This window comes from Polistes dominula, unplaced genomic scaffold, assembly GCF_049000335.1.
Source record: "Polistes dominula isolate Pdom_NZ unplaced genomic scaffold, Pdom_raw_medaka contig_20, whole genome shotgun sequence".
Classification (NCBI taxonomy): Eukaryota; Metazoa; Arthropoda; class Insecta; order Hymenoptera; family Vespidae; genus Polistes; species Polistes dominula.
In genome coordinates this window covers 7,783,802-7,810,297 of record NW_028301147.1, presented here as the reverse complement: position 1 = coordinate 7,810,297, position 26,496 = coordinate 7,783,802, and the positions used below count along the sequence as shown (strand labels likewise).

Sequence of the window (26,496 nt, the reverse complement as noted above, 5' to 3'; positions counted from 1 at the left end):
CGCGTAATATGGTGTATCCATATTTTAATTATGAAATTTGTAACAAATCGTAGTACTACATACATTTGCATACTAATGCGGTAGGAGAATTTGCACACGTACACTCCTGTTTTTTTTTAAAGAGTTTTTGCAAAAAATAAATTATACGAATCATTGATATATTTCAACTATTATAGAAAGTGTATAGTATTTCAGCACATAACTTTCTCTATATTTTGCATTGAATAAATTCTCCTAGATATGACCACTGTATAAAGAAAAGAAAAAAAAAGAAAAATTATATTGCATTTAAAATTTAAAATAAAAACTTTACGTTATCTTTGGAATTCAGTAGACTGCATTCCAACATAATTATATTATTTACATGATATTTACAAACGTATGAACTACAGACTTTAATTAGCTCTGTTCTTACACAAATATAATACATATAAGGCATAGTGAGAACTTGAAATTTCTCGAAATAATTTACAAAGAAAAAGATTACTCGTCGAGGCGAATTAATAATCTCTTTTTAGTAAGAATTATTACTCTGTAAGTATGAAAAAAGTTCGGCGGTATGGTGTAATACATTTATATTCTACTAGATGAGGAACATCCGGCAGTATTCATGTATTTCTGTATTTTCATGAAATTTTCTAATTGCTTACGTAAATGATATAAATTTTTAGATAACGTATACATTCGTATTCGCTATCTTATAATGATATTTTTCGATGTTCTTTTGAAAATATATAATGAGATATTGAATGTTCCGATTTGACACAATGTATAGATAAAATACTTTCAATAGTTTTTTGTTTCTAATTATATATGTATTTATGCATGTTTCTTGGTATTTATGAGACCACATAATTATTCAAATGATAAGTTCTTTAGGCATGCCGGGTGGCATCAATATGGGCATTATCACCATGCTACGTTTTATCATTCATACTAAAAATATTATAAGAATAAATTTTTATAATAATAATAATAATAATAATAATAATAATAATAATAATAATAATAATAGTCATAATAATAATCATAATCATAATTAAAATAGTTATAATAATAATAATAATAATAATAATCGTATCATCGATAAACATTAGACAAAGTGGCCATTCCTTCGAAAAAAAATGAAACAATAAGTTTATAGCGTTTTTTGTTTTTTTTTGTTAGCATCACTTCCTAATATTTCAGCGCGAGCGCTTATATATATTCAACAACGGATTTATCGATAATAACGTAACAGCCTGCCAGCAGTGCACAGTTCTAAATGTATTTTATTTAATGCTTCTTTTTATCTGCTCTTTCTATCTATTTTACTAGATTTCATTAATCTTTTAGCCGTAATAACCTCTGCATTTTTTTCTTATTATTTTTTGTTCTTTTTTTTCATCTAACAATAATAAGTGCGACGAGCTTACAAAGACAATATTACAGAAGCTATATCCAAAAATTCTGTGATTATCGATTAATGGTATTAGCAAAAAGCAAAATGTAACTCGCCGCACACATGGCTCTTTATAATGTTTCTTACAACAATCATTCTGAGAAAGCAGAGGCGCTTTTCTGTGAATTTATTCCACAGGCATCTAGGCACAACAGATACAAAAGTAATCGTAGTTGTATAGTAGTGATAATAATAGTAATAGTAATAGTATTAATCGTAATAGTAGTACACGTAGAAGTATCCGGATTTATAATGATTGATATTCTAAAATAGCACTGTCGTATACATTCTAAAGTAATAACGTCTTGCGTTTTCTCTGCTCTAATACGAGCTGGAAGTGTTTAAAGCGATAATCTAGATTATTTTACACCATGTACACGTAAACGTAAACTTCATTTATCATAGTTATTAACACAACAAGCTCGCTTAGCTTAGCATAATTTAATGATAACACAGAGTAAACGTTATCGATGATACTGCTCCTTTTGTCTTCCGTATCCTCGTTTGTATAAAATCTTTTCTAGAATATACCAAATTCATGAAAACCACAGCATTAATAATGTCCTTTATACCAGTAATATCATATATACTTGTGTATGTATATATATAACACACACACACATATATATATATATATACATATAGCATACACTTGCATTTTAAATGTCTTTTTGTGCTAAATATTTCATGTCTAATGAATTTAGAGCCCATTTTAACCATATTTTTATCTCAAACATTACATAGTTTAAATATTTTCTCTTCTTTTTTTGTTTCTAACAACTTCTTAAATTAGTGATTTGTGTTGAGAAAAGAAATAAGTAATCTAGATGCATCAAATGGACATTATTATTTTCATGCAAATTTCCATGTTTTCCTAATCTAAAGGGAATAATAAGAGGAAGATATTTTCTCTAGCACGAGCAAACCAAATTCTAATATACGTTAAATGTTATTGATTCCGCACAATATAAGGCTCTATAAGGCAGACACTGCCAACGTATGTTTATCGCCGTTTTTTTCCATCTCCCCGGAAATAGCTAACTTGTGATTTTACTACAACAAAATAGGGGATAAATTGGAAGAGAATAAGGTAAGGACTAGCAATTATTCGGATCAGGCGGTGTTACAAGGTATTCATCAGCTCGCTTGTGATCAGATAGAGCCCGTATTGTGTAGGAGTCTTGTGGTAAATCACTCTTCCTTCGTAAAAGTGGTTTCATTGAATTTGCATTTGTTATTTTTTTCGCCTGTATTATATTAAGTATTTATTAAATTTTCATAATATTATTTTATTTTAAATCTACTAACTAATTACTGGGTTGTCCGGAAAGTTTGTACCGATTTTCGGTAGGTGGTATGAAAGTTCTTTTGCTGAAAAACCTGAGAAGTTCTGGAAGGACGAAATTTTTAAGTTACCCTTAACCACTTGACCTATGATTAACTTTACGATTGCGGTGCCGTACACTACGATTTAACCAGCGTTACAGTGTACATTCTCACACTTCGCTTCGCTTCGAAGCGCTTCGGTAAAACGAAGATTTTGACATGTTTAAAATCTTTTTTTGCTTCGGGACCAAGTGCATATTGTATAGGAAGCAATGTCCGAGACCACTCAAAGGGTCCGACACTATAAAAAGGTTTATGTCGCACTAATATGTCTCGATAATTCTTGAGTTTGTTTGGGATTTTATTGCCCTTCAGAGTTATTATATTATATTATTCTTAATCTCTGAATGGAATTTTTTCTTTCACTAAGATCGATAATGTATTCAAACAGAAAAAAATATAAAAAAAATAAATAAAATATTAAAAAAAACTGAATATAGGCTTATTGTCTACATATTATGCGACATCATGCACTCTGGAACTGTAGCTTGAGAAATAAACAACCTGGTTTTTACGCGATGTATGATATACGTCGCTTTCAGTTTTGAGATAAAAACGTCTCAACGTACGGTATACGTCATTATAGTGGTTTAAAGTGGTTAAAAATAGAGAAAAGTTGTTGAACAGAATGGTTATATATAATTAAATAAACTTATATATAATTTAATAAATATATACCAAAAAAAAACTTAAATACAGTTTTGTTGCATTTCAATATTCCGTCAAAATTGGCACGAACTTTCCGGACAACTCAATATATATTATAAATAATATATTATATCGTACCTCATTAGCTTTAGCTTCAATCTTTTCTAAAGTGAGCGGAGCTTGATCCGGATCACCATCCTCATCGGGTGAAGGACTATCTAAATGTTGCGTCAAGCTGTATGGAATGTTTGGCATACTTTTATTAATTGCCATATTATAATGTGGATGTCTCATTGCTAATGTTTCTACGCGCATCCATGCTTCATCTCTATCTTTCATAAGTTTACGTTCTCTTTGACGATCCTATATATGTTAAAATATTCAATTATATATGTAAATGTATAACTAATATTAATGTTTTATATTAGTTTTTCTTACTATAAAATATACCTGATTGTACTGATTAGTACACTGATCAAATACTTTTTGATTCATCTCCATGAATAGCTTCAAAGCATTATAAATTAATCCATGAATCGTTTTATTCCAATGATTACGTGAATTTCTGTAGAAAGCTGGATACATGATCGGTAAAATCTCGGAATAATTTTCTGATATTAATGACATTATGTACTCATTGTTCCAATAATAAAGGGCTCTTTCTGCAACCTAAAACAAAGGATGTAAAAGTTATAAATCTATGTTTTTAATCAAATATATTTGATGCTAAAGCTATGGAATAAAAAACGCACTTGAAAATGAGGAGACGAGACACATTTTGCCAATTGTCTAAATAATGGGTCCAGTACTTTACGAAATTCAGCTGGCTCTATTACATCTAAAATTTCTTCCAATTCATTAAGAAACATAACTTCCTTGGGAGAGTGTGTTTTTGGCCAAAATTTCAATAAATTTCTAATTACAGGTTCTGTCAAAGATGGATCCTTCTCCAAAAATTGAACAACACAATATGCTAATTGTGGATGATAAACTGATAACGATTTGGCTTTATGCAAAGGTAACAACACTTTTAAAAGAAAAACTTTATGTTCCTCTTTCAATGGTAAAGCAAAACCATTTATAATGCTGGAATAAATAAAATCGATAAATATATGTCACATCATTCAATTTATCAGATACATTTCATTCAGCTCAAATTCAAAACATTTATGAATAATGATATTACCTTCCTAAAATTTCAAGAAGTTCTGCGATACCATTATGGTGTTCAGTTTCATATATAAATCGATAAAAAACATTATTTATTTGTTTCCTGATGTACGCTCTTAAACCGAGAAACTTTCCATAGATTCTATGAAGAGTTGTTTTCAGGAAATCTCTTTCTCGTGGATCTTCAGAATCAAATAACTCTAGTAATTGTAAGACAAACTTTTGGTCTATATAACGTCTTGCAATAGATGGTTGGAAATCTTGAGATTCCAACAATCTTAAAAAGAATTCGTACACTAATTGCAAATGAGGCCACGCTGCTTCCAAAGTGGGTTCATCTTCCTCCGGATCAAATTCAGCACCATTTGGATTTGAAGATGGTGGAAGTGTTCGAAACAAATTAACAGCAAACTATAAAATGAAGTAGATTACAAATGAAATAATTAGTATAAATTCCTTATTATTTTTCAATTTCACAGTATTATGCATATATATTTAACTTACCATATTTACTGCTTCTGGATAAATTGATTCGGTAATAACATTTTTATTTTTGGTTACATAATCAACCATTTCATGAAGGGCAGTACGCTTTACCTCTTTCCATTTCAAGTCTGACAGTGGATCGGACTCAAAGTCAAAAAGTACACAGCACTGGCGTAACTTCTGTATGAAAAGTTCTTCTCTTTCATTCCCCTGTTGCGTCTCTGAAATAAAGAAACAAGAATTGGTTTAATATGTTTATAAAAATAATATACTCTTAGATAATTTTACCAATTATGAAAGGCTGAAGTTGTTGATAATGCAAAGCAAATGTTGCTGAATAAAACTTGTGCGGCTCCTGAGGTAATACTGTGGCAAAAGCTAAACCTTGATGAAAACTAGGACTCTTTGGTAAACCTATGACCCCAATAGCAGGGCCAATACCTCCTACATGAACCATTGTAATTATGTAGGTATACAATCTCTTTAATACTTTTAAAAAACTTTGCTTTTGATATCCTACAGCACCTTTACTTTTTTCCTACTTCATTCACTTAGTCATTCTAACTAATCTGTTTCTCAATAGATCTTAAAGAAACAAACATCTCTGATATCGTCTCTATTACGTTTCGTAAGCGTACGCAACAATCTGTTGCTTCCTACGAGAAAAGTTGAAGAATCGATCGGACCGACTGAAGAATCCTACTTCACACTGTTTTCGAACTGTCACACACTATATAATTTTATTGGCGGTGGTAATTCGAGATACGTAAAATTGTATTTCGCGGGCAGTTTACGGATCTCGTTAAAAGCCGAGTCAAAGGTGATTGTATCTCTCAGTTAAAAGAAAGGTCGATGGTCTAGGCTCACTTGTACTAAACCTGAACAAGGTAAAAAGAGGTGGGGTGAACGAGAAAAGAAGGGAGGAGGGGAGAAGTGAGAAGAGAAGAAAAGAGACGTGTGTATAAATACTGTAGAGCAAAAAGAAAAATGATGAAAGGGAAGAAGGGATATATATATATATATATATATATATATTTATTTATTTATATATACATATATATAAGTATATATATGACGATGATGATGATGATGACCGGCAATGATCAATAGAGTGGAAAAATATGAGGTAAAATGAGAAATAGGATAGAGAGGACTGTGTGTTTACGTTAAGAGAAACGAGAAACGGTGTGTGAATTGAAGTGAGAAACGCTTGCGCGACGTTCTAGCGAGCTAGAGAGGAAGAAAGAGAGAGTATCTATGTATGTATAAAATAGAATCGATAGACTGTGACGTAGAGAGCCGCTGCTGCCACTCGTCGAGAACGAACTAAGCAACCCCGATTGACCGGCGCACCAACTCTGCTATACCTACACCTACACACACCGATATATATATACAGAAAGAGAGAAAGGCATACGCCTGCTACCTACATATATGTGTTAATCGCATTGAGAAAGGGCGGGAACACCGATTTTCTATTTTCCTTCCTCTTGCGAGAAAGTAATGCATAATTTTTTACGGTGCTAAATGGTGTTACACTCGTGGCCTGTCATGTCCTATCGTATCGTATGGTATCTATCGTGTCCATCTTTCATTTTATCAATAAATCTCTTCGAGCTTTAATTTTTTTTTTTTAAATTAATTGTAAGAGGAATGTCATTTTTGGAGGTTAAGTAAGTGATCGGGAAATTAATAGAATCATAGACTATATTGCGTGGATGTGTGATACGTATAATGTTCTTTTTTAATATAGATATTTTTTTACGTTTGCAGAAAATTGATAAAAATAGAAATATACGTATACACATGTGTATATATAGATGTTGTTTAGCGATAAGCATTGATCGAACATAGAGCGTGGGAAATTTTTGAAAATAAATAAATATAATAAACAATACTTGGTATTGATTTTATACTGTACCGTTATATTGATAATATTTTGTTTATATATATACACACATATAAGTATTCTTCCTCATTCATACAACTTTAGATATTCCAATTCCTATAAAGCTCTAGTAGGTAGAACTTCAGAATCAATGTTTTCTTGTGTTTGATATGTATATATGTATGTATATATGTATGTAAACATATATTTCGCATAAAATATTAAAAAAGAGAAAGTCATGATAATAATGTAAGCGATACGTTTTTTATGTTGTCTCCATCATGTGTGGGTTGATTCATATGGTTCCAGCTTCATTTTCTAAACTAATACACCGATGCATGATATCGCTTTGTCTCTAGTTACCAATTGAATAGTCACCATTTGCAATAGAAAATCAAAAAGAAACATTAACGGTCAATAGTTTCGCAATTTTGTCTTCTTTTTAAATTGATCTATTTTATTTAATAAATTTCGATTAAAAAAAAAGCATATTGTTTGGATCCGGTCACGATATACCTTCGCATTTGCATATATATGAAACTTATACAATTACTATAGTATCATTTATTGTAATAGATAACATTTGCTTTATTTTTATATTACTTATTCTCTTGAATCTTTAACCATTTGCGCTACGAATAAGCCAAGGTCCCTAGAATAAGCTTCACGGTTGCGGTGCCGTGCGCTACAATATTGCACTTGTCGAAACAATGTCACTGAGTTTACTATTATTTTCCATTTTACAATATGGGTTGATACGATGAAAATAATATAAATCTATTACTATGCGATGTCGTGCACTCTGGAGCTGTAACTCGAGAAATAAACAATCTGGTTGTTACGCGACGTGTGGGCCACGTTATTTTCATTTTTGCGATAAACGTCTATCGATGTGGTGTATACGTGTATTTTGAAACAAAAAATTTCGACGTGCGTGACACGTTTTTTTAGCGCAAGTGGTTAATATTATTAATAGCGATTTTAATTTAATTATTTGCAAATATATAATATCAGGTCAACAGTGTGGTTTACAATTATTTTTAAATTTCAAATTCGTATTTTATATCGAATTAAACATTTTAACTTCTTTTAATTAGTTTTGTAATGAATTGTGATCGATTAAATTTAATTATCAAATTCATGAATGTGTAATTAAGTAATACAAATACATTTTATGAATAATGAAAATCTAGAAGGAAAAACAGAGGGGGGGTAGAGAGAGAGAGAGAGAGAGAAAAATAAATTGTTGCATACGTTAATGACATCGGTGATACTACTCAAAAATGACAAAAAGAAAATACTGGCTTCTTTTTAAACGCTTTTTCCGTCGTTTAACCGAGGACGTAGCTTCCCGACAAAGTAATTTTAATTAACGTGAAAGCTTATTGTCTATCTATCCGTGAAAGTGGAACGTCAGGTAACATCCGTTCCAACCAAAGAGGTCGATAAGGGCCATTCTAATGTTTACTTCGAATACAATGCAAATGGTTAAAAGAAGATTCTTCTTGTCCAAAGTATGGACTCAAGTAGAAAAGTTTTAAACACAATAAGAAAGGTAGAATTTGATTTGGACTAGGTGGTTCTCAGAAACCTATAATTTTTTTCTATCAGTTAAACTAACAAATTAATTTTTTGCGAAAATTCACACGTTGTCAAAATGACGGAATAAACGTAGGATTATGTATTTACATCAGGACAGATGATTTTGAGCAGAAAAAAAAGAATGAAAAAAGAGTAGGAAAGGAGAAGCTCTTGTAATGTGTTAGATAAAAAAAAATCCAATATCGGATGCGATACCATGAGTGCGTGTATGTCCGATATATTCTATTATAACTTAAGCACGACGTTCTTTCTTCTAACGTTACCATTCTCATTCTACAATTTTTTCATTTTTCTCAGAGCTGTTCGTAATATCTTGTAAGAAAAAACGTATTATTATTTAATGCATTATTAACCCTTTGAACTCATATGTTACATTGAAAGTGATAATATATAGATATACTATAAAAGTCGTACATTATCTCTGAGGTGAAAATAATAATCATTTCCTCTTGTTGCATATTTCTTAGTGGATTATTTTTATTTATTTTTTTAGAAACTTTATATTAATACATATAGCAAATATTTATCACTTTATCTTACTTTATTTTAAACAATTATAAAAAAGATTATGAATAATAATAATAATAATCATAATCATAATTAAAATAGTTATAATTATAATATTAATAATAATAGTAATAATAAAAAAAATAACAATAATAACAATAATAATAACAATAATAATAACAATAATAATAATAATAATAAATAAAATAAAACTTGGCAAAAAACTGAGTTCAGAGGATTAATAAAATAAATACACTATTTCAAACTAGGCTTAACAATTAAAAATTATTTTTTAATTTATTGTTAGGAATTATGGAGACAAAAATGAATAAAATAAAATTAAAAACAAACAGAAATTAACGTAAAAATATAGGGGACGAGTAAGGTAGAAGATAAAAATCGATACTCTAATCAAATGAAAAGTAAAACAAACCTGCCAAGAGCGGGAGCTTCTGAAGTTCTCGGTTCTTTGATATGTTGAATCTTGAACTGCTTTGTCTTTTATCCTTTTTGATAACAGGTCCACCAGGCTGATACTTGACTTTGTTGATGAGTGTCGGTGGAGGTGAGGCATTTCCATGTAAAGGACCACCTGACACTTTGTTCGTCTGCAAAATAAAATAAATCGATGATAAGAAAGATAATATACAGTATGCCCTCGACTTTTGCACATAATTGGTTCCTGAAAGTGTGTGCGAATGTTGAATGTTCGAAAGTACAGGGATGTAAAAAAATATGCACCAGAAACTGTGTTTTAAAGTATTTATCTAAATTAGCAAAACGCACAACACGTTGACGCACGCCCTAATGATAGACTGAAACTGTTTTGTTCTTTTTGTCCGAACAACATTGTCATCTGATGGCTAATATGATGTCCCCTGGGAGGGGACATCCGATCGCAGAGGATTAAACAGTTGAATCTTTAAAAATGTGCGAAATAGCGAATTATGCGAAAGTCGAGGGCCGCCTGTAATTATAATAAAATATATTTAATTATATGTATCTATGGATAATATAATAAATTTCGTTTAAAACAGAGATTGTATCGCGAATAAATTTGATAGGAAAATGGATAATGGCGAAGGGAAAGATTTTTAAATAAACTCAAGCATATAAGTAAACCGTGACAACTTTGTAACGAGAGATGTGTGATTTTGATTCGCACAAATAGCCACAATATTTGGCGGAACTGCAAGTCCAACATTACCGTCCTTTCTACTTTTGTCAAGTAAATACAAACTTCTCTAAGAAGAATATCACATTTCTCTCGTTGCAGTAGCTTCACGTAACAATATTTACGTAAAGTTTATATTTAATAGAAAATTACGTGAAGATATTTATTAGAAGTTAATATCAAATTAGAAAAACTTAAACAAAAAATAAATGTGAAAATATAATTATTATCAACGTTATACTAAAGCTTGAAATGTTGTTCAGTATTAAAAAAGATGTAAATTAAACAATTTCTATAAAGAAAGGGTTAGTAAGAGAAATAAAAATATTATATCCAAATAAAAATAATAAGCGTTTTATATTATTAAATAACGAGGATGAATGAATGAGTAAAATGTTATATTGTTATATTTTTTGACCAACTTACTGAAACTCATTGAATTGCGAAAAATTTCCGAAATATGGGCGAATATTAACGTTATTACAATGTGAAAAACTACTACACAATTCTTTCGTCCCATCGTGAAAAAGAAAGAAATAGGAGAATGAACAAAAGATAGAAAGAAAGTTAGAGAAAAGGAGAAAGAGATAGAGAGAAAGAGAGAGAGGAAAAAAAGGCTTTTATGCGTATCCTCGTTTATTCATTCTTTCGTCCGGCCTCTAATTACTCTTCCACAGTCGTTACCGGTGTTTTAAGAGGTTGCAGCAGTAAAGATAAATATAGCATATAGTATGACGCTTAAAATAGAAACCACGTGGGCGAATTGTTTGCAGCCTGACATGCCTGTCGTGCTCCTCGTTAAGGGGTGTTGCGTGTTCACACGTGAGATAAAATTCCAAATGGCTTTTTTGGCTTTGTTTTAACATGACCCTAGAGAGGAATCCATTATTTGAAAGTCGTATAATCTTGATGAAGGATATATCAGTGAGATTAATTAATAATAAATGACATTACGAACTAATGACGAGAGAAAAAAACTACAAAGAATTGAAAGAAAAAGAAGATAACAAATCAAGATAAAATTTAAAAAAAGACAGTTGAGCAAAACCAAAAAAAAAGAAAAGAAAAGCAAAAAATAATACGAAAGAACTAGATTTTAAACCGATAACGCCGATTTGTACGTACAGAAACATTCTCAATACGAAACCTGCCTTCTTCTTGAACACATTTCCAGAGGCGAGTCTGCTAAACGCTTGCATTTTATACGATTAAGAGAAAGACAGACGACTTTGATCCAGGATGCCGTTGTAGTAAAAAAATCATCGAATGAGGATCATCATTGTGTCTCTCTTCGTAATCCCAAATGTTGCGTGCTCCGCGAGAAGAAATGGTCACGTACTATTGTCCGCCATGACACTCATATTTCCGCTTCTCCAAGATGAATTACTTCCTTTAGGAATACACGAAATTTTCAATCACCGTCCACACACTTTTATTCGTTTTCTTTTTGGTGATTTGTTTTTTGATTTTTGTTTTTACAAGTCATTAGTTAGTCGTTTATTTGAATAATCTCATATACAAGAAATTGTTTTATTAAATTGTTTCTAAGTCTAACGAGGACCCTTCTTATTGAAACTGTGAATATTGTGAATATTTCGGGAAAAAAATAGAGAGAGAAAATGAACAACGTGCACTGATAATTTGTCTTGATTCTGTTCTAATAATTCCTATGAAAAATTAATAACTCTTAATAATAATAATATCTCATTATAGAAATATACATTTTGTAAAGGATCTATTATTCTGGATTAATTATTTTTTTATGGATTTTTTGTCTAAATATCAAACAACTTTTCATCGAGTTATTTAATTTCATTTTTAAACGAGCTACATCTTAGAAGTAGATACCTAAGCTTTACACAGATGAGTTTTGAAAAGTGTTAACAAGTAGTAAGTTTTATTACGTGCTTACTAACACGCGCATATTGTTAGATAACTTTTGGAATATCATTTATCAGAGTTATCGATTGTTATCATGGTCGAAGCGAAGTACAAAAAATGTCGAGTTTCGCTTGATAATATTATTGAGGAATAGCAATGTTGAAAAAATTCCATTTTTTTAGTCGGACTGAATTACGTAAAACAAGTACACATGAAAGAATGAATCGGTAAATAATTATTGGTTTATGCTTAAAGTTATATGTTAGCTTGTATCATAAGAAGAAGAAGAATACCGATAAACAACGAGCGTAGACTGATGAATATTGCGTAACGAATCCCAAACAAGTAATACTAAACTTCTAATCTCTACGTTCTATTTAACAGAACCGTGCAAAATGATATAATTAAGATCAATAGGTATAATCGAATTTGAAAAAAATAACTTTATATATATGAAATACGTATATAAAATAAACGATACAAGGATTGCTTCAGAAATATATATAAACATAGATCTGGTAGATATTTACTATTGATATATAAATACTTTTCGCGTTTAAAGAAATTTTCAAAATGAAGTATTTATATTTCAGAAAGGAAGAGTTTCCGGATCTACGTTCGTTTGACCTTTTTTCATCCTCTGATAAAGTATAATGCAAAACCAAAGTTTGTCATCTATTTTTGAAGCACCTTCTAATTATATATAATATAACAAAAATCTATATAGATAATTAAAATAAATTGTTATTGTATAAAACAAATAATAGTATTCTAATATAAGAAAATTCACAAATAAAAATAAATTATTAAAGATAAAAAGAAATGAATGAGCTAATGTTAAAGATAAATATTATAATAAAATTGAAGAAAGAGAGAGTTAAAATGATAATAAAATTATTGAAAGAAATATGGATGATTGATTGAATGATCAAGAAAGAGAAAGATAGACATAGAGGAAGATTAGAGCTTTTGGCAAGCGATTGGCTCTCTTGGTATGCTGAACTATTGACAATCGTTCAAGGTCATCTTCGGTTGGCCTCAACCCTGAACCTACGCTCGATGGGAAAGCAAGTTATGTCGTTTTTATCAAGATAGACTTTTGGTCCAGGGTTGCAGTTGCATTCAATTCTCTATCAATATATTTTTTCTTTTTTATTCTGATTTGCGATCAAACGTCATGGACGCTCGTCTATACAAAAATCTATTTTCTATGATTTTTATTTCAAACAAATAGAAAAAGCTGACCCGTGAAACGTAAATAGAATAATGACGAGTGAACATGATATCTCGTGAGATTAAAAATTGAACAGATAATTTTGTTGAATTGAGTGCGTTACAAATTAATCATATGAAATGTGTCTTTCACATGCTTTTAATGTTTGTGAATATTTGAAGAATAATTAAACCCTTAATTAACATGGTATTCTCTTCTAATTAAATATAGTATACGCGATATTATTTATAAATTTTACACTAAATAATAATCTTTGATTACGATAAGGGAGAAAATTGGAATACAATTTTTACAATCGTTTTTTTCTTTTTTAAATGTAATCATTTATTTGCTATAAAGAATATCTTTGTAGCTATCTAGTTAAGTTCAATGAACCATTAATGTAAACTCGGACAGATGTAGTAATATTAGTGATTATTAGAAAAGATAACAAACTGTACACGTAACTTATTTTCAATTTCTGTAGTCTAAAAATAAATGCAAACCATCGAAATTTGATTATCTTATTTAATATATCAACGAGTATATTGGTATCGTAATTGATTTGATTAAAATTTTATATGCAAACATTAAGACTTTGTACAATTATTTTATTTTTTATCGTCTGAATATTATTTTTACGAATAACATATTTTCTTCAATTCTATTGTAGCAAATTGTATCAAATATTTCTAATTTTGAATGAACGACAAGATATAGAAAAACAAAATATTTGCATTTATGTAAAATAAATAGATTCTAATCTGAACGTCGATTTTTTCTCATATAAAAAATTCCAATATACGAATAAGTTCCAGAATGCTATAGCTCGTTACAATGATTAAAGGCAACTCGAAAATTATCGATAACATCGTCGATGAACTTAGGACTTCGAATAAGAAGAAAGCTAATATAAGAAAACGAAACAAATGAAATATCGAACGAAATGAAATATAAATACAATTATAATGATCAATTCCTAATTATAAATTAACGATCGATTTGATCGATTGATCAATTTAATCACAACCATTTTACAAACAATCAGACGATCATAATTTATGATCAATGAATCGAAAAGAAAAGAAAAGAAAAGAAATAAAAATCCATTCGAATAAATCGATATCCTAGCACAATATATATATATATATATACTTTACTACAGAATTAAACCGATGAAATACCAAAAGAAAAGGCGGGAATTTAAAAAATGCCATTTAGAAAATTAGATTACGAGCTTGAAAAACTCTCTTCAGCAATGTCAAAATTCTTAACTAGAACTATGAGTTAAGGATAACGTAAAAATATTAAATATAAAGTGTAAATGATACTAGTATATACGATAATGATTCTAGACAAAGATTATAAAGTCACGTACAAACGTAAGAAGCCAAAAACTCATATTTACACACGCACGTACACACTTTTATATTGATTCACTCGTTTCACCTAAAGAATAAACACATTGAACGGAATAAGATAACGCACAAGTAAAACACAGGTAAAAATGAATGTCACACTAACGCGTATTGACTACTCGACACACTTTTCCACGTGTGTTACGCCGCGTAACGCGCTATTTACTTTATTTTTTATTTATTGATATATTATTTTGTTATTTTTTAACTTTAATAACGTGAAAATCATTCGACGATAATAATTAACATATTATAATAATTGATTGAACGATCGATCGATCGAGAGACGGCAGCGATCGCTTATACTAAGTGCTATCCCGACTATTACTGATGACTTTCCTCAAGAAGCAGTCTCGTGTCGTCTAACCTCGTTTTGGCTCCTCTATTCTCCCCCACCAAACTATACAGCCATTACTGCCGTTCCTTATGTACACATTATCGACGACGATAAAGATCGATCCTTATGAAAAGAGAAATCGAGAGATCGACAGATTAAAGACGTTAACAAATTTTAACAATTACTCATATTTCTGGTAATTTTAAATACATTACAATTTCTATAGAGAAATTCTATTTGTTAAATCAACATAATTAGCACTATTTTTATGAATATTGTATTAATTATTCAATGTTTATTATCAATTTCTTCTTTTACGATAAAATTATTCGTTCTTGAAAGTTAAAAATTTATTTAGTGTGATAGACATTAAGGAAACATAATAACATAGGCATTACGAAACTTTAGGTTATAACAGTCAATTTTATATATGACGTTTTACTCTTTTTTTCTATTTTTGAAAACAACTTTAATTTAAATTTACTCGTCATTTATAGAGATATATTTTCCTTATTTTTTTTCTTCTTCTTATTTACAATTATATATATATCTGAACCACTGTACCACAGCCACTACGTGGCTGCCCACAGATAAAGGAATGCAATCGACAGCATCGAGTTGCATCGTAGTTCATTTTCACGACATAAGATCTATCATGCTTACAATCGCCAATAAGAAGTCACTTCTTATCGGTATAAAAAAATAAATCTGTCGCAATGTTATGGCGTTGCCAACAAGTAATCATTTATGACGACAATGACAATAAGATGTAAAACGAAAATTCGGCGATAAAAATTGTTCAAAAATTCCTTTCCACAAATTAAACTGATTGATAAACATTCGCATTTAGATATAAATAAGAAAAACTATCTATATAAATTTATGCATAATATTTATCTTATTTATTTTTATATGCGCATGTATAAATATATATATATATATATATATATATATATATATATATATATATATATATACATATATAAAAAAAGAACTAAGAAATAAAAAACATCTCGCCTCATGTTTTAAAAACGACGCCAAAAATCAAAGGCTGAGCTTAAATAAAATAAGATTGAGTGCCAAGTTCTTGCACAAAATTCGCAACAACGACTTTTCGTTATTATTCATTCCTTCGGACAAATTTGATTCAATATTTTACCGGTTTCATTTACTTTTTCTTCGACTCGATGGCTTTGAAAGGCTTGAAATTTAAAAGAAAAAGAAAGCGTTTTAGTTTGAAATATTTGAAATCGATCATGATCGTCATATGAACTCTAACGATCGTAGTGCCATCTACCTTAAAAATAATAAAACAAATATATGTAACTCATACGTAACTCTATCTTTCTCTTTCTCTTTTTGTTAACTCACCAGTCCCGACCACTCTACAAAATAACAACGCAACACAGCCAAATCAATCGTCTTCGATCACACCTATTCACTAAAGCGTGCGGACTATATACTTATGTTCCTATGCATATGTATACGACACGGCATGCACTTTTGATTTTTGTGCAATTTTACTCTAGCTGTCATCGAATCGTCCGATATAAATTAGACGTGAAACACGTAAGCCTTTAAGATTTTGTCGACATTGGATATAAGCAAAAATGAAAAAAAGAAAGAAAAATATACGCGACGTGCAATATTTTATATTGTATGACTCTAAAAAGAAAACAAGAAAAAGAAAAGGCCGAAGTTTTTGCAATAAATCTTAAACTTCATTTATTTCCTTTTTGTTTTAAAAAGAACAATTATTGTAGAATTTGAACTGTCAAGATTAGTTTTTATTATCATCAGATTAAAATTTATAGATTTTTCACATTTAAAAAATAATATTTTAACAAGTTTTAACATTTTTATAGTAGCAAATCATTGTTCTTTTCTGATTTATCTTAATAAAAAAATAGGTATGAAGCTTTATTGCGATACAATCTAAAACACTGTACACCCATACGTACTCGTTAATGATAGAAAACGAGGAATCCGTGTATTATTATAAATTTTCGTGATTAATCGATCATGAGTCTTTTTTTCCTTTATGTTTTTAATAACGCAACGCAATCTCGTCGTAGTTGCAAATGTTATAGACGTATTTAACGATTATTTTGATAAAAAATATTTTTAAAAAATGGTCATTATTCATTTTTGTTTCCTAGTAAAACTGAACTCAAATTGACTACACCATCATAAAAGCGGCGGATGACAAATGGAAATAAAATAAAATAATTAAAAATAAATTGATGTCTGAAATCAAAATAAAAAGTTTGCCATCTTGTGAAGGAAAATCTATATTTTTCTAATTGTAAATTTCCTGTATTAATGAAATAACTTTTGTAAGAATAACGTTACATCAGACGTAAAACAATCGATGTTACGTGAATTATGCACTGGAGCATCATCACAACACTATCATTATCATAATCTTTGTGTCGTCATAGTCATCACGCGCAGTTTGTGCATATTATGTGTATATATATATATAAAAAAAGATAGAGAGAAAAATAGAAATAAAGATGGGGGATGGGTGGGGGAGTGTGTGATGAATGAGTAACGAGACGCCGTCTTTCCAACGACTCAAAACGAAGCAACACCGGCGACATTCTGTTTGTGTTCTTTCTACGTCGGAATTCCAATGTTGGCGCGCGTGGCGCCAAGTTTAACCTTTTCGATGCTCCAGACACGATGAATAACTTCATAAAAAATGTTTACGCAAATACGAAATGGTGTATGTATATTTGTATTACGTACAGTCAGGAAAATTGATTCTGAAACAAGAACATTTAGCGACCTCAAAGTTAAAGGCTAAATTAACTGTATTTTATAATAAAGAGTGGTACATTAAAATACATTTCAATTAGTAGGTTGCATCATAGTTCTGTATATTTTAGAATCAATTTCTTAAGTATTCCATAATTGGATGTGTATACATATATATATATCGAAGTAACAGGAATCAAACAACAGAGGAAATAATTTGTCTCGTTTTGAAACATCCTTTTGTATAAATTTGTATAATTAATTGTTCAATTTTTGTTTGATTGGGAAATATTGAAATATTATTAAATTTACCATGTTAAATTCTAAAGTGCAAACGCGAATGATATCTCTTTCATCTTGTAAATCAATATATTTATAGTACTGTTAAATAATTTCAAAAGATATTGTGATCGATGAAATATATAGAAAAAATGAAACATAAATGCAAATATAAATGAATTTTGATCACGTCTCGTGGCAGCAGTCTCGGCATACGATCAAAACTTCAAAGTCTAGAAGCGAACCAACGAACCGTCATACTGTTCCCATAAGAATGTGAAATAGTAAACGAATACCGTAGTGCGTTTCATGTTACGTCTTGGTTTTATTCCCAATGATATTACACATCGACACGATATTCCGTAAGCATGGAATAGATTTTTTTTCAATTATTATTTTATTTAAATGTTTTATTATTATATCGTTCGAGTCAAAAACATTTAAATTTTCACTTGACTCAAATTAACTAAAATAAACTGAAGATAATCATAAAATGTTATTAGTCCATGAGATTGACCAATCACCGTAAAGAACAGCTGAGATAGGGAGAGAAAAAAAATAGAATGATAATGAAGAACGTAAAAGACGTAATAAACATTGAAATCTAGTAAAATTTTTGGTATATTTCACCAAAAAAAAAGATCCTAATCGCGTTAACAAGAACATACTATAATCTGCTACATTTATCGTGACAGGCCGCCTATATACGGGAAGAAACATCATCGTGGTTTCGTAGGAATGCGAGCACGAAATTGCAGAATGTTCCGTTGCTCGATTAATTTTAAGCTTCGACGAGCGTACAGACGTGTAACGTAGTACTAACAATAAGTAGTATAGTAGTAGTAGTTGTGTAGTTGTAGCAGCAGTAGTATATGTATATACATACGTAAACGGTAGAACGATTCACGAGCATTGAATTAAGAGAATTCTAAGTTGAAAGAAGAGAAGGAGAATAATTGTTATGGTCAAGCATATAAATGATACAACTTTTTCTTTCTCTTATCATTAAAATGTCAACTGCTTCCAAATCGACATTGGCTTTATGCTAGAGTTTTACTAAAGACTAATTAGAAAAACAGTAAGCAGGAAGTGAGGGATCTGAACGTACTTAGGAATGATTGTGCCTGTAAAAAGAGAGAGAAAGAAGTTAAGAGAGATAAATAGATAAAGAGAGTCGTGTAAAAAAATTGCGCAGCGAATGTCCGAAGAATCAATCTCTAGCGTAAAAGAAAGATATATTTATATATATAAAAAAAGAGAGAGAAAGAGAGAGAAAGAGAGAGAGAGAGAGAGAGAGAAAATGAGAAACAAAGATTGGCGATCCTGACACTGACGATCTACTGTACAATAGATGACAGAGTAGATCTCGCGAGAGGAACGATATTTAAGTACGAGATGGGGAAAACGTTGAGATAGTGGGGATTGTGACAATGGTGGGGAGACGTGGGGAAGAAGCGTAGAGAAACTAGAGATATAACCTTACCTCGTCGCCGGCCTCGACATCCTTGTTGCCGTTCTTTCCCTTGTCCTTGCTGGTTTTCGATGACGTTTCCTGGAACAGAAGTAATCAAAGCATGGCAGATCTTGTTGGTGTAGTAGCAAGCGCGTGTTCACGCGTGCGTTACACTCGTCCCTTCGAGAGAGGAATGAATTGGCACTCGCGAAAACACGCTTCATATGTTGCGTGTGTATACATGTGTACATAAATGTATATATATTTATACACACATACATACACATATATTACATATATATATATATGTATACTATCCAAAGCACGGTATCAAATAAAAAAGGAAAAAATACCATTATTGTGTTGTGTGCGTCGGAGCCCGAGACGCGCGAGAGAGTAGTCGAAACTCACACGACCGCCTTTAATAGGCCAACGATGGATTCCTCCGTATGCAAGAGTTGGGGAACTTTTACTAGAACAACACTAGCGATGAACAACGCTTTTTTTGCGTCGGAGAGATAGTTGAAGAGAGTAGATTTAACAACGTATACGGAGGATCAGGTCAAGAAACGAGCGAGATGGCAATTCCACCACGCTACTACACCCTTAAGTAGCTAAGGCTGCCGGGGTTGTTCCCCCGGTGCACTCTTTCTTTCTTTCTTTCTTTCTTTTTTTCTTTCTTTCTTTCTTCTTTCCTCCTTTCTTTCTTTTTCTCTCACTCTCTCTCTCGCGCGCACACGCTAGCTCCCTTCTTTCTTCAGCTCTTTCCTTCTTCGCTCTTTCTCTCTGCCGTGGAGACACACCATTCGCGTCGCGCAGCACTGAGAGAAAAAGGGAGAGAAAAAGAGAGATAGACACACACACACCAACAGTAAAAGGTAGATAATAGAGAGGGGAGGGGGAATTGATAGAGCAGAAACAGAAAGATCCGTAGACAGACCGATCGCGTGCAAAGAAAAACTTTGATGGTAAGAACGTTCCGAAGACACTACAGCGCAACACCAGGAAACTATCGTGACAAACGCACCTTCTCCTTCCTTAGCCGGGTCGGCATTTTTTAACTATCTTTACAAAAACAGGATTTCACGAAGATCGAAAAAAACGCGAACACGAGTACGCCCAAGAGAGTACGCGTATCGGCACATCGGTCTCTAGTTGCAAGCGAACCGACGACATACGAGCACGGCATCCCTGTATGCGCCGGCCATTGGCCTTTCTTATTGGTCGTTCTATCTTCGCTGCCATCGCCATCTCTCCTTCTTTCCTTAGTGAGACCGATTACGCCACCGATATTGCCTTTTTACCTCTTTCTCCCTTTTTTTCTTCCTTTCTTTTTCTATTTGCTCATCTTACTAATTTATATAGATTTCTTTTTTTTGGATCATTCCAACAGTAATACCGCTTATACAGAAAAATATGTTTGGATTTATTATGGACAAATTTTTCTATGAAATTCCTATTGGTTGATAGATTCACCAATGGAAAGTCACATCTTTATAAACGTGATTCTATTAATCCGTGATGTTTATTGGATAGAAATTATCTTTCTATTTAAAATATGTCGTATACTCAAAGGAATAATGATTAAAATTATCTTTTTACCACTCTCAAGGAACTTATTTTCGATTAATTATTTATTGATAAATAGATTTTGGTAAATACACATGGAGTTGTTATTGAAATAAATATTTTAATAACAATAAAAATATAGATACCAAAAATGCAGCGGAGTCTAATCGATTGTTTAAACATCTGAAATGTTAGTTAAACATAATAAACATTATAGGAGTTGTTATTAAGAAACAATTATATAAAAATAATTTAATTTTGTTAATATATAGAGACAAAATAAGAATCAATTATGGATCCAGTTATGAAAGTATAATTTCAAATAATTTGTTGAGTAATGAATACTTGTATTGCCAAGTATATTTAAAAATCTATAATTTTAGCATCTCAAACCTACGACTTGTAAAGAAGCGATTCAAAGATGGGAAGAAAAAACGGGATTAAATGCTAGCGAAGCAAAGGAAGTAATCATATCTTTTCAATGGCCTCCAATAGAAAAAATGGATAACAGTTTAGCTGTTTTTGTTAATGTAGAGTTAGTTATAAAAGCATCATATACTTTCTTCTTAACGTATAAAGTTAAAATAATGAGTAACAATGAGGTATTTTTTCATAGAAAATTATCTTTATCTTCTAATATGATAGAAAGAATAAGTGGAATTAACTCTTTAAAAAATTTACGAATATTATCCGTTGCTCGTAATGCTATCAAAAGTTTTTCTGGATTAGAGGGGATAGGTGATCATTTAGAAGAATTATGGATATCGTACAATATGATAGAAAAAACCAGAGGCGTAAACTTGCTTAAAGCGCTCAAAGTTCTATATATCGGTAATAATTTAATACGAGATTGGGTAGAATTCAATCGATTGCAAGAAATTCCTAATCTAGAAGATCTATTATTTATAAACAATCCTTTATGGGAAAGCATGGATACTGAAACATGGCGTACTCAAGCCATAAAGAGACTTCCAAATTTGAAGAAACTTGATTCAATACCAATAGTGTATGTATAGAGTGATTAGGTATTAAAATAGATAAAAAAAGAAATGAAACTCAAATATGTTTTTAGGCGCGCTACTGATGACGACGATGATTCATAAAATTCATCACATTAGATGAAATAAAATCAATTAAAGAACAAAATATAATGCATGTATTTACATGTGTAATGTTATTATCCCCATGATAAAAATGTATTACAATATCGTATTATTATTATTTATAATTCAATGTAATGGGTATTCTTCTTTCTTTGTACTTTCCTGTTATTATATTTGCATTCTTTCATATAAATCACAACATTATTCATAATTTTCTACTTTAATATCGTTTAGTCCAAGTTCTTCATTTTGTTCAAAGCTTCTTTCATATTTTGTGATTTTCAATTTATCATCAGGTCCGTCATCTGACAGGGTTTGTACAAAACTATTTCCAGCTGGATCATCTAATATTAAAGTTATTGTTCTTTTCCCTTCAAGAATGTCTGTTAGCTGTGATATAAATACTTCAATTCTATTAACATTTTCAGCATCTGTACTATCACCCATGAAGGCTGTAGATGATAACAATTGCTCTTTAGTTGCTGCAATAACACCTTCCACAGTAGTAAATCTGCCTCCTAAAGCTGCTGGCCCAACTTCTAATTCAAGTTCTGGTATTTCCATATAACATGTTTCAGACTTTAATAAGTCTCTGCTAAAATCTTCTTTTCCCGTAATGGTTACCTCTATTTTAACTCCTAGAGGCTCTACTCCTCCACCACTTTTAACTTCGTTAGTTCTATGACCGCATGCTTCACACATCGTTGCCATAATCACGACTTCTTTAAAATGAGGTATATCTATGTAAAAACTTAAGGAAAAAAATAATATATTTAATATCACAATTTTTAATTACAATTATAAAGCTACAAAGAGAGAGAGAGAGAGAAAGAAAGAGAAAAAGAATGATTAGCTAATTAATTGTAATCTCTGAAAAAAGGATACTTGTCAATTTCATATTAGTCTCACAAGGACTATTACAATCGGGACAATTTGTAGGGAAAGATAAAACTTCACCCTCAATATCTTCTAGCGTATGTTCTCCATCTTGTATAGGTTTCAAAAGAGCTTCTTCATTTTCGTTATAAATTCCTAGTAAATGATTTTCTTTTTCTGATCTCTTAAAGTAAGTAATTTTGCACTGAGAATCTTTAAGCGGTACATTTGGATTTTCAACATGGCAGTTTCCAGATATATCTTTAAAAATAATTGTAAATGGTTTGCTTAGTATTTTAAGATCTCGTAATCTTGTTAAAAATTTATCTATCTCCTCCGCGGTTTCTGGATACTCTTCTTTGCGTCTTGGTTGGTCTTGTTCCAATCCTTCGATACTATGATCTATTATACCTTCAATTGTAGTAATTTCTCCTTTTTGAGATCCCTGCAAGATCTCAAAATCTAGTTCTGGTAAGTGAACACTGGTAAAATCTGACTTTATTACTTGACGATTCAAGTCTCTTGGCGTGCTAATTTGTAAGGTAATTTTAATACCTTTTTCAGATATTTTACTTCCACTTTGAATTTCATTATTTTGAAAACCACAATTCTCGCAATTAAAAGACATTACCACAACATCTTTGTAATGTGGTATTTTAGTCAAGAGAAGTCTTGTAATGCCCTAAATATAAATGAAACAAGTAGTTAACAATGAAATATTATATATTTCGAATTTAACAATAATTTATCTATCTATCTATTTATCTTACATTTTTGCCACAATTTACACAAAGACTTTCTATTTCGGTAGCCTCTGGTTCAGGATCATCTGCCGTAAGATTACGAAAAAGTGGTTTACATACGGAATGAGGTTCTGCCTTCCTTTCGTTCGCTGCCATTTTTCTTATTTTCTTAGGTTATGTTTTACATTCTATATTTATTCTAATTAACCACGAAGTATGTTGTTAATCGGAATGTTTAAGAAGAGCAACTCGAATATAGAAAGTATAAACATTTTCATTCGATATTGTAAATAGATAAATTTGAGTAGATTAAAATCTATCTATCAATGACACTTCAAGGTAATAAAAAAAAACGCGGGAAAATGTATAAACATGTCTTCTAGTATCCTAACGCTTAAAAATATCGTTGTATTTAAAATTAATATACATTTTATAAGAATTAAAATTAAATGCTTATGCATTTCGTATTAGTTTGGATTTATTATTAAAATAATGGTTGACGAAGAACTAATTAAAAATATTCAAGCGACTTTCTCTCTTTATGGACTTAAATTGTCAAGGTAAGAAAATAGTTGATTAATAAATCATTAAAATAATTAATTTTATATATAATAAATATTAATGTACTTTTCTAATTTATACAAATTAATTTCGTTTAGAACACTCGGTCATTCTATGGCCAAAGAATTATTAAAAATAAATGAGTCGGAGAAAGATCAATGGCTTACAGGTGTAATAGAGCAAATATTAACTCAAAATTTGAAAGATCCACATGTGGAAGTTCATCATCTTAAAATTGCTATAACAGATTTTATGAGATCAGATATATTGAAAGAAACTGAGACAAGATTAAATGTTATTGATGCATTTGATATACCAAAAATATCATACGATCTTAGAAAGAAAAAATTTGTATTGCATAAAGTTTCAATGAACTTATACTCAGAAGTAACACAAAAGACTGTAATTTTTAAAGAGAGGTTTGAATTTATAAAATACAGAGTGTTAAGACATGAATCATTTCTTTTGCGATTTTTTGGAGGAGATCTAATATCCAAAATAAAATTAACAGAAATTGAATCTTTGGAGAGCTTGAATAAAGCTGAAAATCTTTATTTACTAGGGCTTATATCTGAACTTTCTGAAAATCAATATTTCTTGGAAGATCCAGGAGGATCGATAAGAATAAATTTGAATAAAGCAATATCCTTTTTAAACTAATGTATAAAAAGATGAAGTTAATTTTATCTATATATTAAATTTATTATATTTGTGTATATTTTTTCTTTACAATTTTATAGATACATTTTTCAAGATGGTTTAATTCTTGAAGGTTCTATAGTAATAGTTAAAGCTAATTTCTCTCATGGGATGTTAAACGTTAAAGAAATTGGATTTCCACCAGCAGAATCATCTGAAAATTCGCGGGCAGATTTTGGAGATGTTAATACATTTGGTGGACCTCATCCCACATTATTAAAACTATCTGAAAAGTTGAAAACACTTGAACAATCCGATGAAAGAGCAAGGATGATATTTCTATCGGATTTGTGGCTTGATCGTACAATTGTATTAGATAAATTTAAACTTTTGTTGGAAGCATTTATAGACTTTCCACCGTCAGCATTTGTAATATGTGGAAATTTTTTAAGTTTTCCCGAAAATGAATTCAGTCCAGTGGCAATGAAAGATGGTTTTAAGAAATTAGCCGATTTAATAGTTCAATATCCAAGCATAAAAGAATCTTCTAAATTCATATTTGTACCAGGTCCTTGCGATTTAGGTGCACCGAAGATTGTACCAAGAAGACCATTATCTAAATTTACAATCGAAGATATCGAAAAAGTTATACCTGGAGCTATATTTGCCAGTAATCCTTGTAGAATTCAGTATTATACTAAAGAAATTGTGGTATTCAGGGAAGATATGTTGATTAAAATGTGCAGAAAAACTATACGTTTTCCTAGTGAAATTGAATCAAATATACCTAATCAAGTAAGTTTTCTAATACATATAATATTAATAATTACAATTATGTTATTAAAAGGAAACTTTATTTGATTTGTTCCAGTTTGCTAAATCTATTATTTGTCAAGGACATTTGATTCCTTTACCACTCCCAGCAAGTCCTGTTTATTGGAAACACGATTATGCCTTACGTTTACATCCTACACCTGATGTAATTGTAACCGCGGATCAGTATGAACCATTCTGGAGTATTTTCTCTGATTGTCATGTGATAAATCCTGGATCATTTCCAAATAGTAAGTTTTCATTTAAGTGCTATGTACCTGCAAACAATGCGATTGAAGAGTGTGAAGTTTAAAGTACGTAATAATTTTTTAATCATATTAATTATATAAAGAATAAAATATTACTAAATAATTTTCCTGAATAAGTTGTTTCTTTTTTAAATCAATCACACCCGAAAGTATTCATCAGTTAAGTATTTATTAATCTTTTAAATAACAAAATCACGTCAGTTTACAATACTTAATAAACGTTTATCTAGTTTATAACTTAAGCTACAACAAATGTTAACGTTGTGATTATATGTATGTA

At 30.5% G+C, this 26,496-nt stretch overlaps 4 protein-coding genes and 2 long non-coding RNA genes across 14 annotated transcripts; 4 read left to right on the top strand and 2 right to left on the bottom strand.

The window, feature by feature from the left end:
• Window positions 1-314: 314 nt before the first annotated feature.
• Window positions 315-20,842, bottom strand: LOC107074071 (serine/threonine-protein phosphatase 2A 56 kDa regulatory subunit gamma isoform). 8 transcript variants are annotated; one of them, XM_015335108.2, is made up of 10 exons: window positions 20,671-20,826; window positions 19,997-20,464; window positions 19,674-19,742; window positions 9,562-9,736; window positions 5,150-5,352; window positions 4,662-5,056; window positions 4,228-4,561; window positions 3,926-4,144; window positions 3,614-3,838; window positions 315-2,688 (listed from the first exon to the last, which is right to left on the bottom strand). In XM_015335108.2, exons 2-10 carry the CDS (start codon window positions 19,997-19,999, stop codon window positions 2,539-2,541), a joined length of 1,773 nt encoding a protein of 590 aa, XP_015190594.1. In that variant the 5' UTR covers window positions 20,000-20,464; window positions 20,671-20,826; the 3' UTR covers window positions 315-2,538. The 8 variants fall into 8 exon arrangements, with proteins under 8 accessions (XP_015190594.1, XP_089033318.1, XP_089033319.1 ...); XM_089177192.1 differs by adding an exon at window positions 11,454-11,692 and having other exon boundaries at window positions 19,997-20,810; XM_089177193.1 differs by lacking the exon at window positions 19,997-20,464 and adding an exon at window positions 11,454-11,692 and having other exon boundaries at window positions 20,671-20,741.
• LOC149030972 (uncharacterized) lies at window positions 5,457-7,028 on the top strand. The gene is made up of 2 exons (XR_016178181.1): window positions 5,457-5,597; window positions 5,715-7,028. It is a non-coding gene; the product is annotated as an uncharacterized LOC149030972 (long non-coding RNA).
• On the top strand, window positions 16,109-17,648 carry LOC107074077 (uncharacterized). Its single transcript, XR_001476836.2, has 2 exons — window positions 16,109-16,720; window positions 17,311-17,648. It is a non-coding gene; the product is annotated as an uncharacterized LOC107074077 (long non-coding RNA).
• Window positions 20,843-21,052: 210 nt separating the features above from the next.
• Window positions 21,053-22,363, top strand: LOC107074076 (dynein axonemal light chain 1). Of its 2 annotated transcripts, none has more exons than XM_015335121.2 (4): window positions 21,053-21,402; window positions 21,485-21,522; window positions 21,596-22,218; window positions 22,285-22,363. In XM_015335121.2, exons 2-4 carry the CDS (start codon window positions 21,505-21,507, stop codon window positions 22,313-22,315), a joined length of 672 nt encoding a protein of 223 aa, XP_015190607.1. In that variant the 5' UTR covers window positions 21,053-21,402; window positions 21,485-21,504; the 3' UTR covers window positions 22,316-22,363. The 2 variants fall into 2 exon arrangements, with proteins under 2 accessions (XP_015190607.1, XP_089033320.1); XM_089177194.1 differs by having other exon boundaries at window positions 21,053-21,522; window positions 21,596-21,747; window positions 21,829-22,218.
• Window positions 22,364-22,367: 4 nt separating this feature from the next.
• Window positions 22,368-24,097, bottom strand: Zpr1 (zinc finger protein Zpr1). The gene is made up of 3 exons (XM_015335120.2): window positions 23,962-24,097; window positions 23,201-23,873; window positions 22,368-23,055 (listed from the first exon to the last, which is right to left on the bottom strand). The coding sequence occupies exons 1-3, from the start codon at window positions 24,088-24,090 to the stop codon at window positions 22,517-22,519; spliced, it is 1,341 nt and encodes a 446-aa protein (XP_015190606.1). The 5' UTR covers window positions 24,091-24,097; the 3' UTR covers window positions 22,368-22,516.
• A 255-nt stretch (window positions 24,098-24,352) lies between these two features.
• Window positions 24,353-26,332, top strand: DNApol-epsilon58 (DNA polymerase epsilon subunit 2). The gene is made up of 4 exons (XM_015335116.2): window positions 24,353-24,494; window positions 24,594-25,137; window positions 25,240-25,929; window positions 26,006-26,332. Exons 1-4 carry the CDS (start codon window positions 24,427-24,429, stop codon window positions 26,258-26,260), a joined length of 1,557 nt encoding a protein of 518 aa, XP_015190602.1. The 5' UTR covers window positions 24,353-24,426; the 3' UTR covers window positions 26,261-26,332.
• Window positions 26,333-26,496: the final 164 nt, after the last annotated feature.

Coding starts and splice junctions, on each gene's coding strand:
- LOC107074071 (XM_015335106.2), bottom strand. CDS start 20,697: ATGCCGACCCGGCTAAGGAAGGAGAAG. Junction 5,057..5,149: donor ATCCAGAAGCAGTAAATATG/GTAAGTTAAATA, acceptor TTCATTTTATAG/TTTGCTGTTAATTTGTTTCG. Junction 4,145..4,227: donor TCTCGTCTCCTCATTTTCAA/GTGCGTTTTTTA, acceptor CCTTTGTTTTAG/GTTGCAGAAAGAGCCCTTTA.
- LOC107074076 (XM_015335121.2), top strand. Junction 22,219..22,284: donor CTTGATTCAATACCAATAGT/GTATGTATAGAG, acceptor ATATGTTTTTAG/GCGCGCTACTGATGACGACG.
- Zpr1 (XM_015335120.2), bottom strand. CDS start 24,090: ATGGCAGCGAACGAAAGGAAGGCAGAACCTCATTCCGTATGTAAACCA. Junction 23,874..23,961: donor GTGTAAATTGTGGCAAAAAT/GTAAGATAAATA, acceptor ATTTATATTTAG/GGCATTACAAGACTTCTCTT. Junction 23,056..23,200: donor GACTAATATGAAATTGACAA/GTATCCTTTTTT, acceptor GTTTTTACATAG/ATATACCTCATTTTAAAGAA.
- DNApol-epsilon58 (XM_015335116.2), top strand. CDS start 24,427: ATGGTTGACGAAGAACTAATTAAAAATATTCAAGCGACTTTCTCTCTT. Junction 24,495..24,593: donor TATGGACTTAAATTGTCAAG/GTAAGAAAATAG, acceptor AATTTCGTTTAG/AACACTCGGTCATTCTATGG. Junction 25,138..25,239: donor GAATAAATTTGAATAAAGCA/ATATCCTTTTTA, acceptor TTTTATAGATAC/ATTTTTCAAGATGGTTTAAT.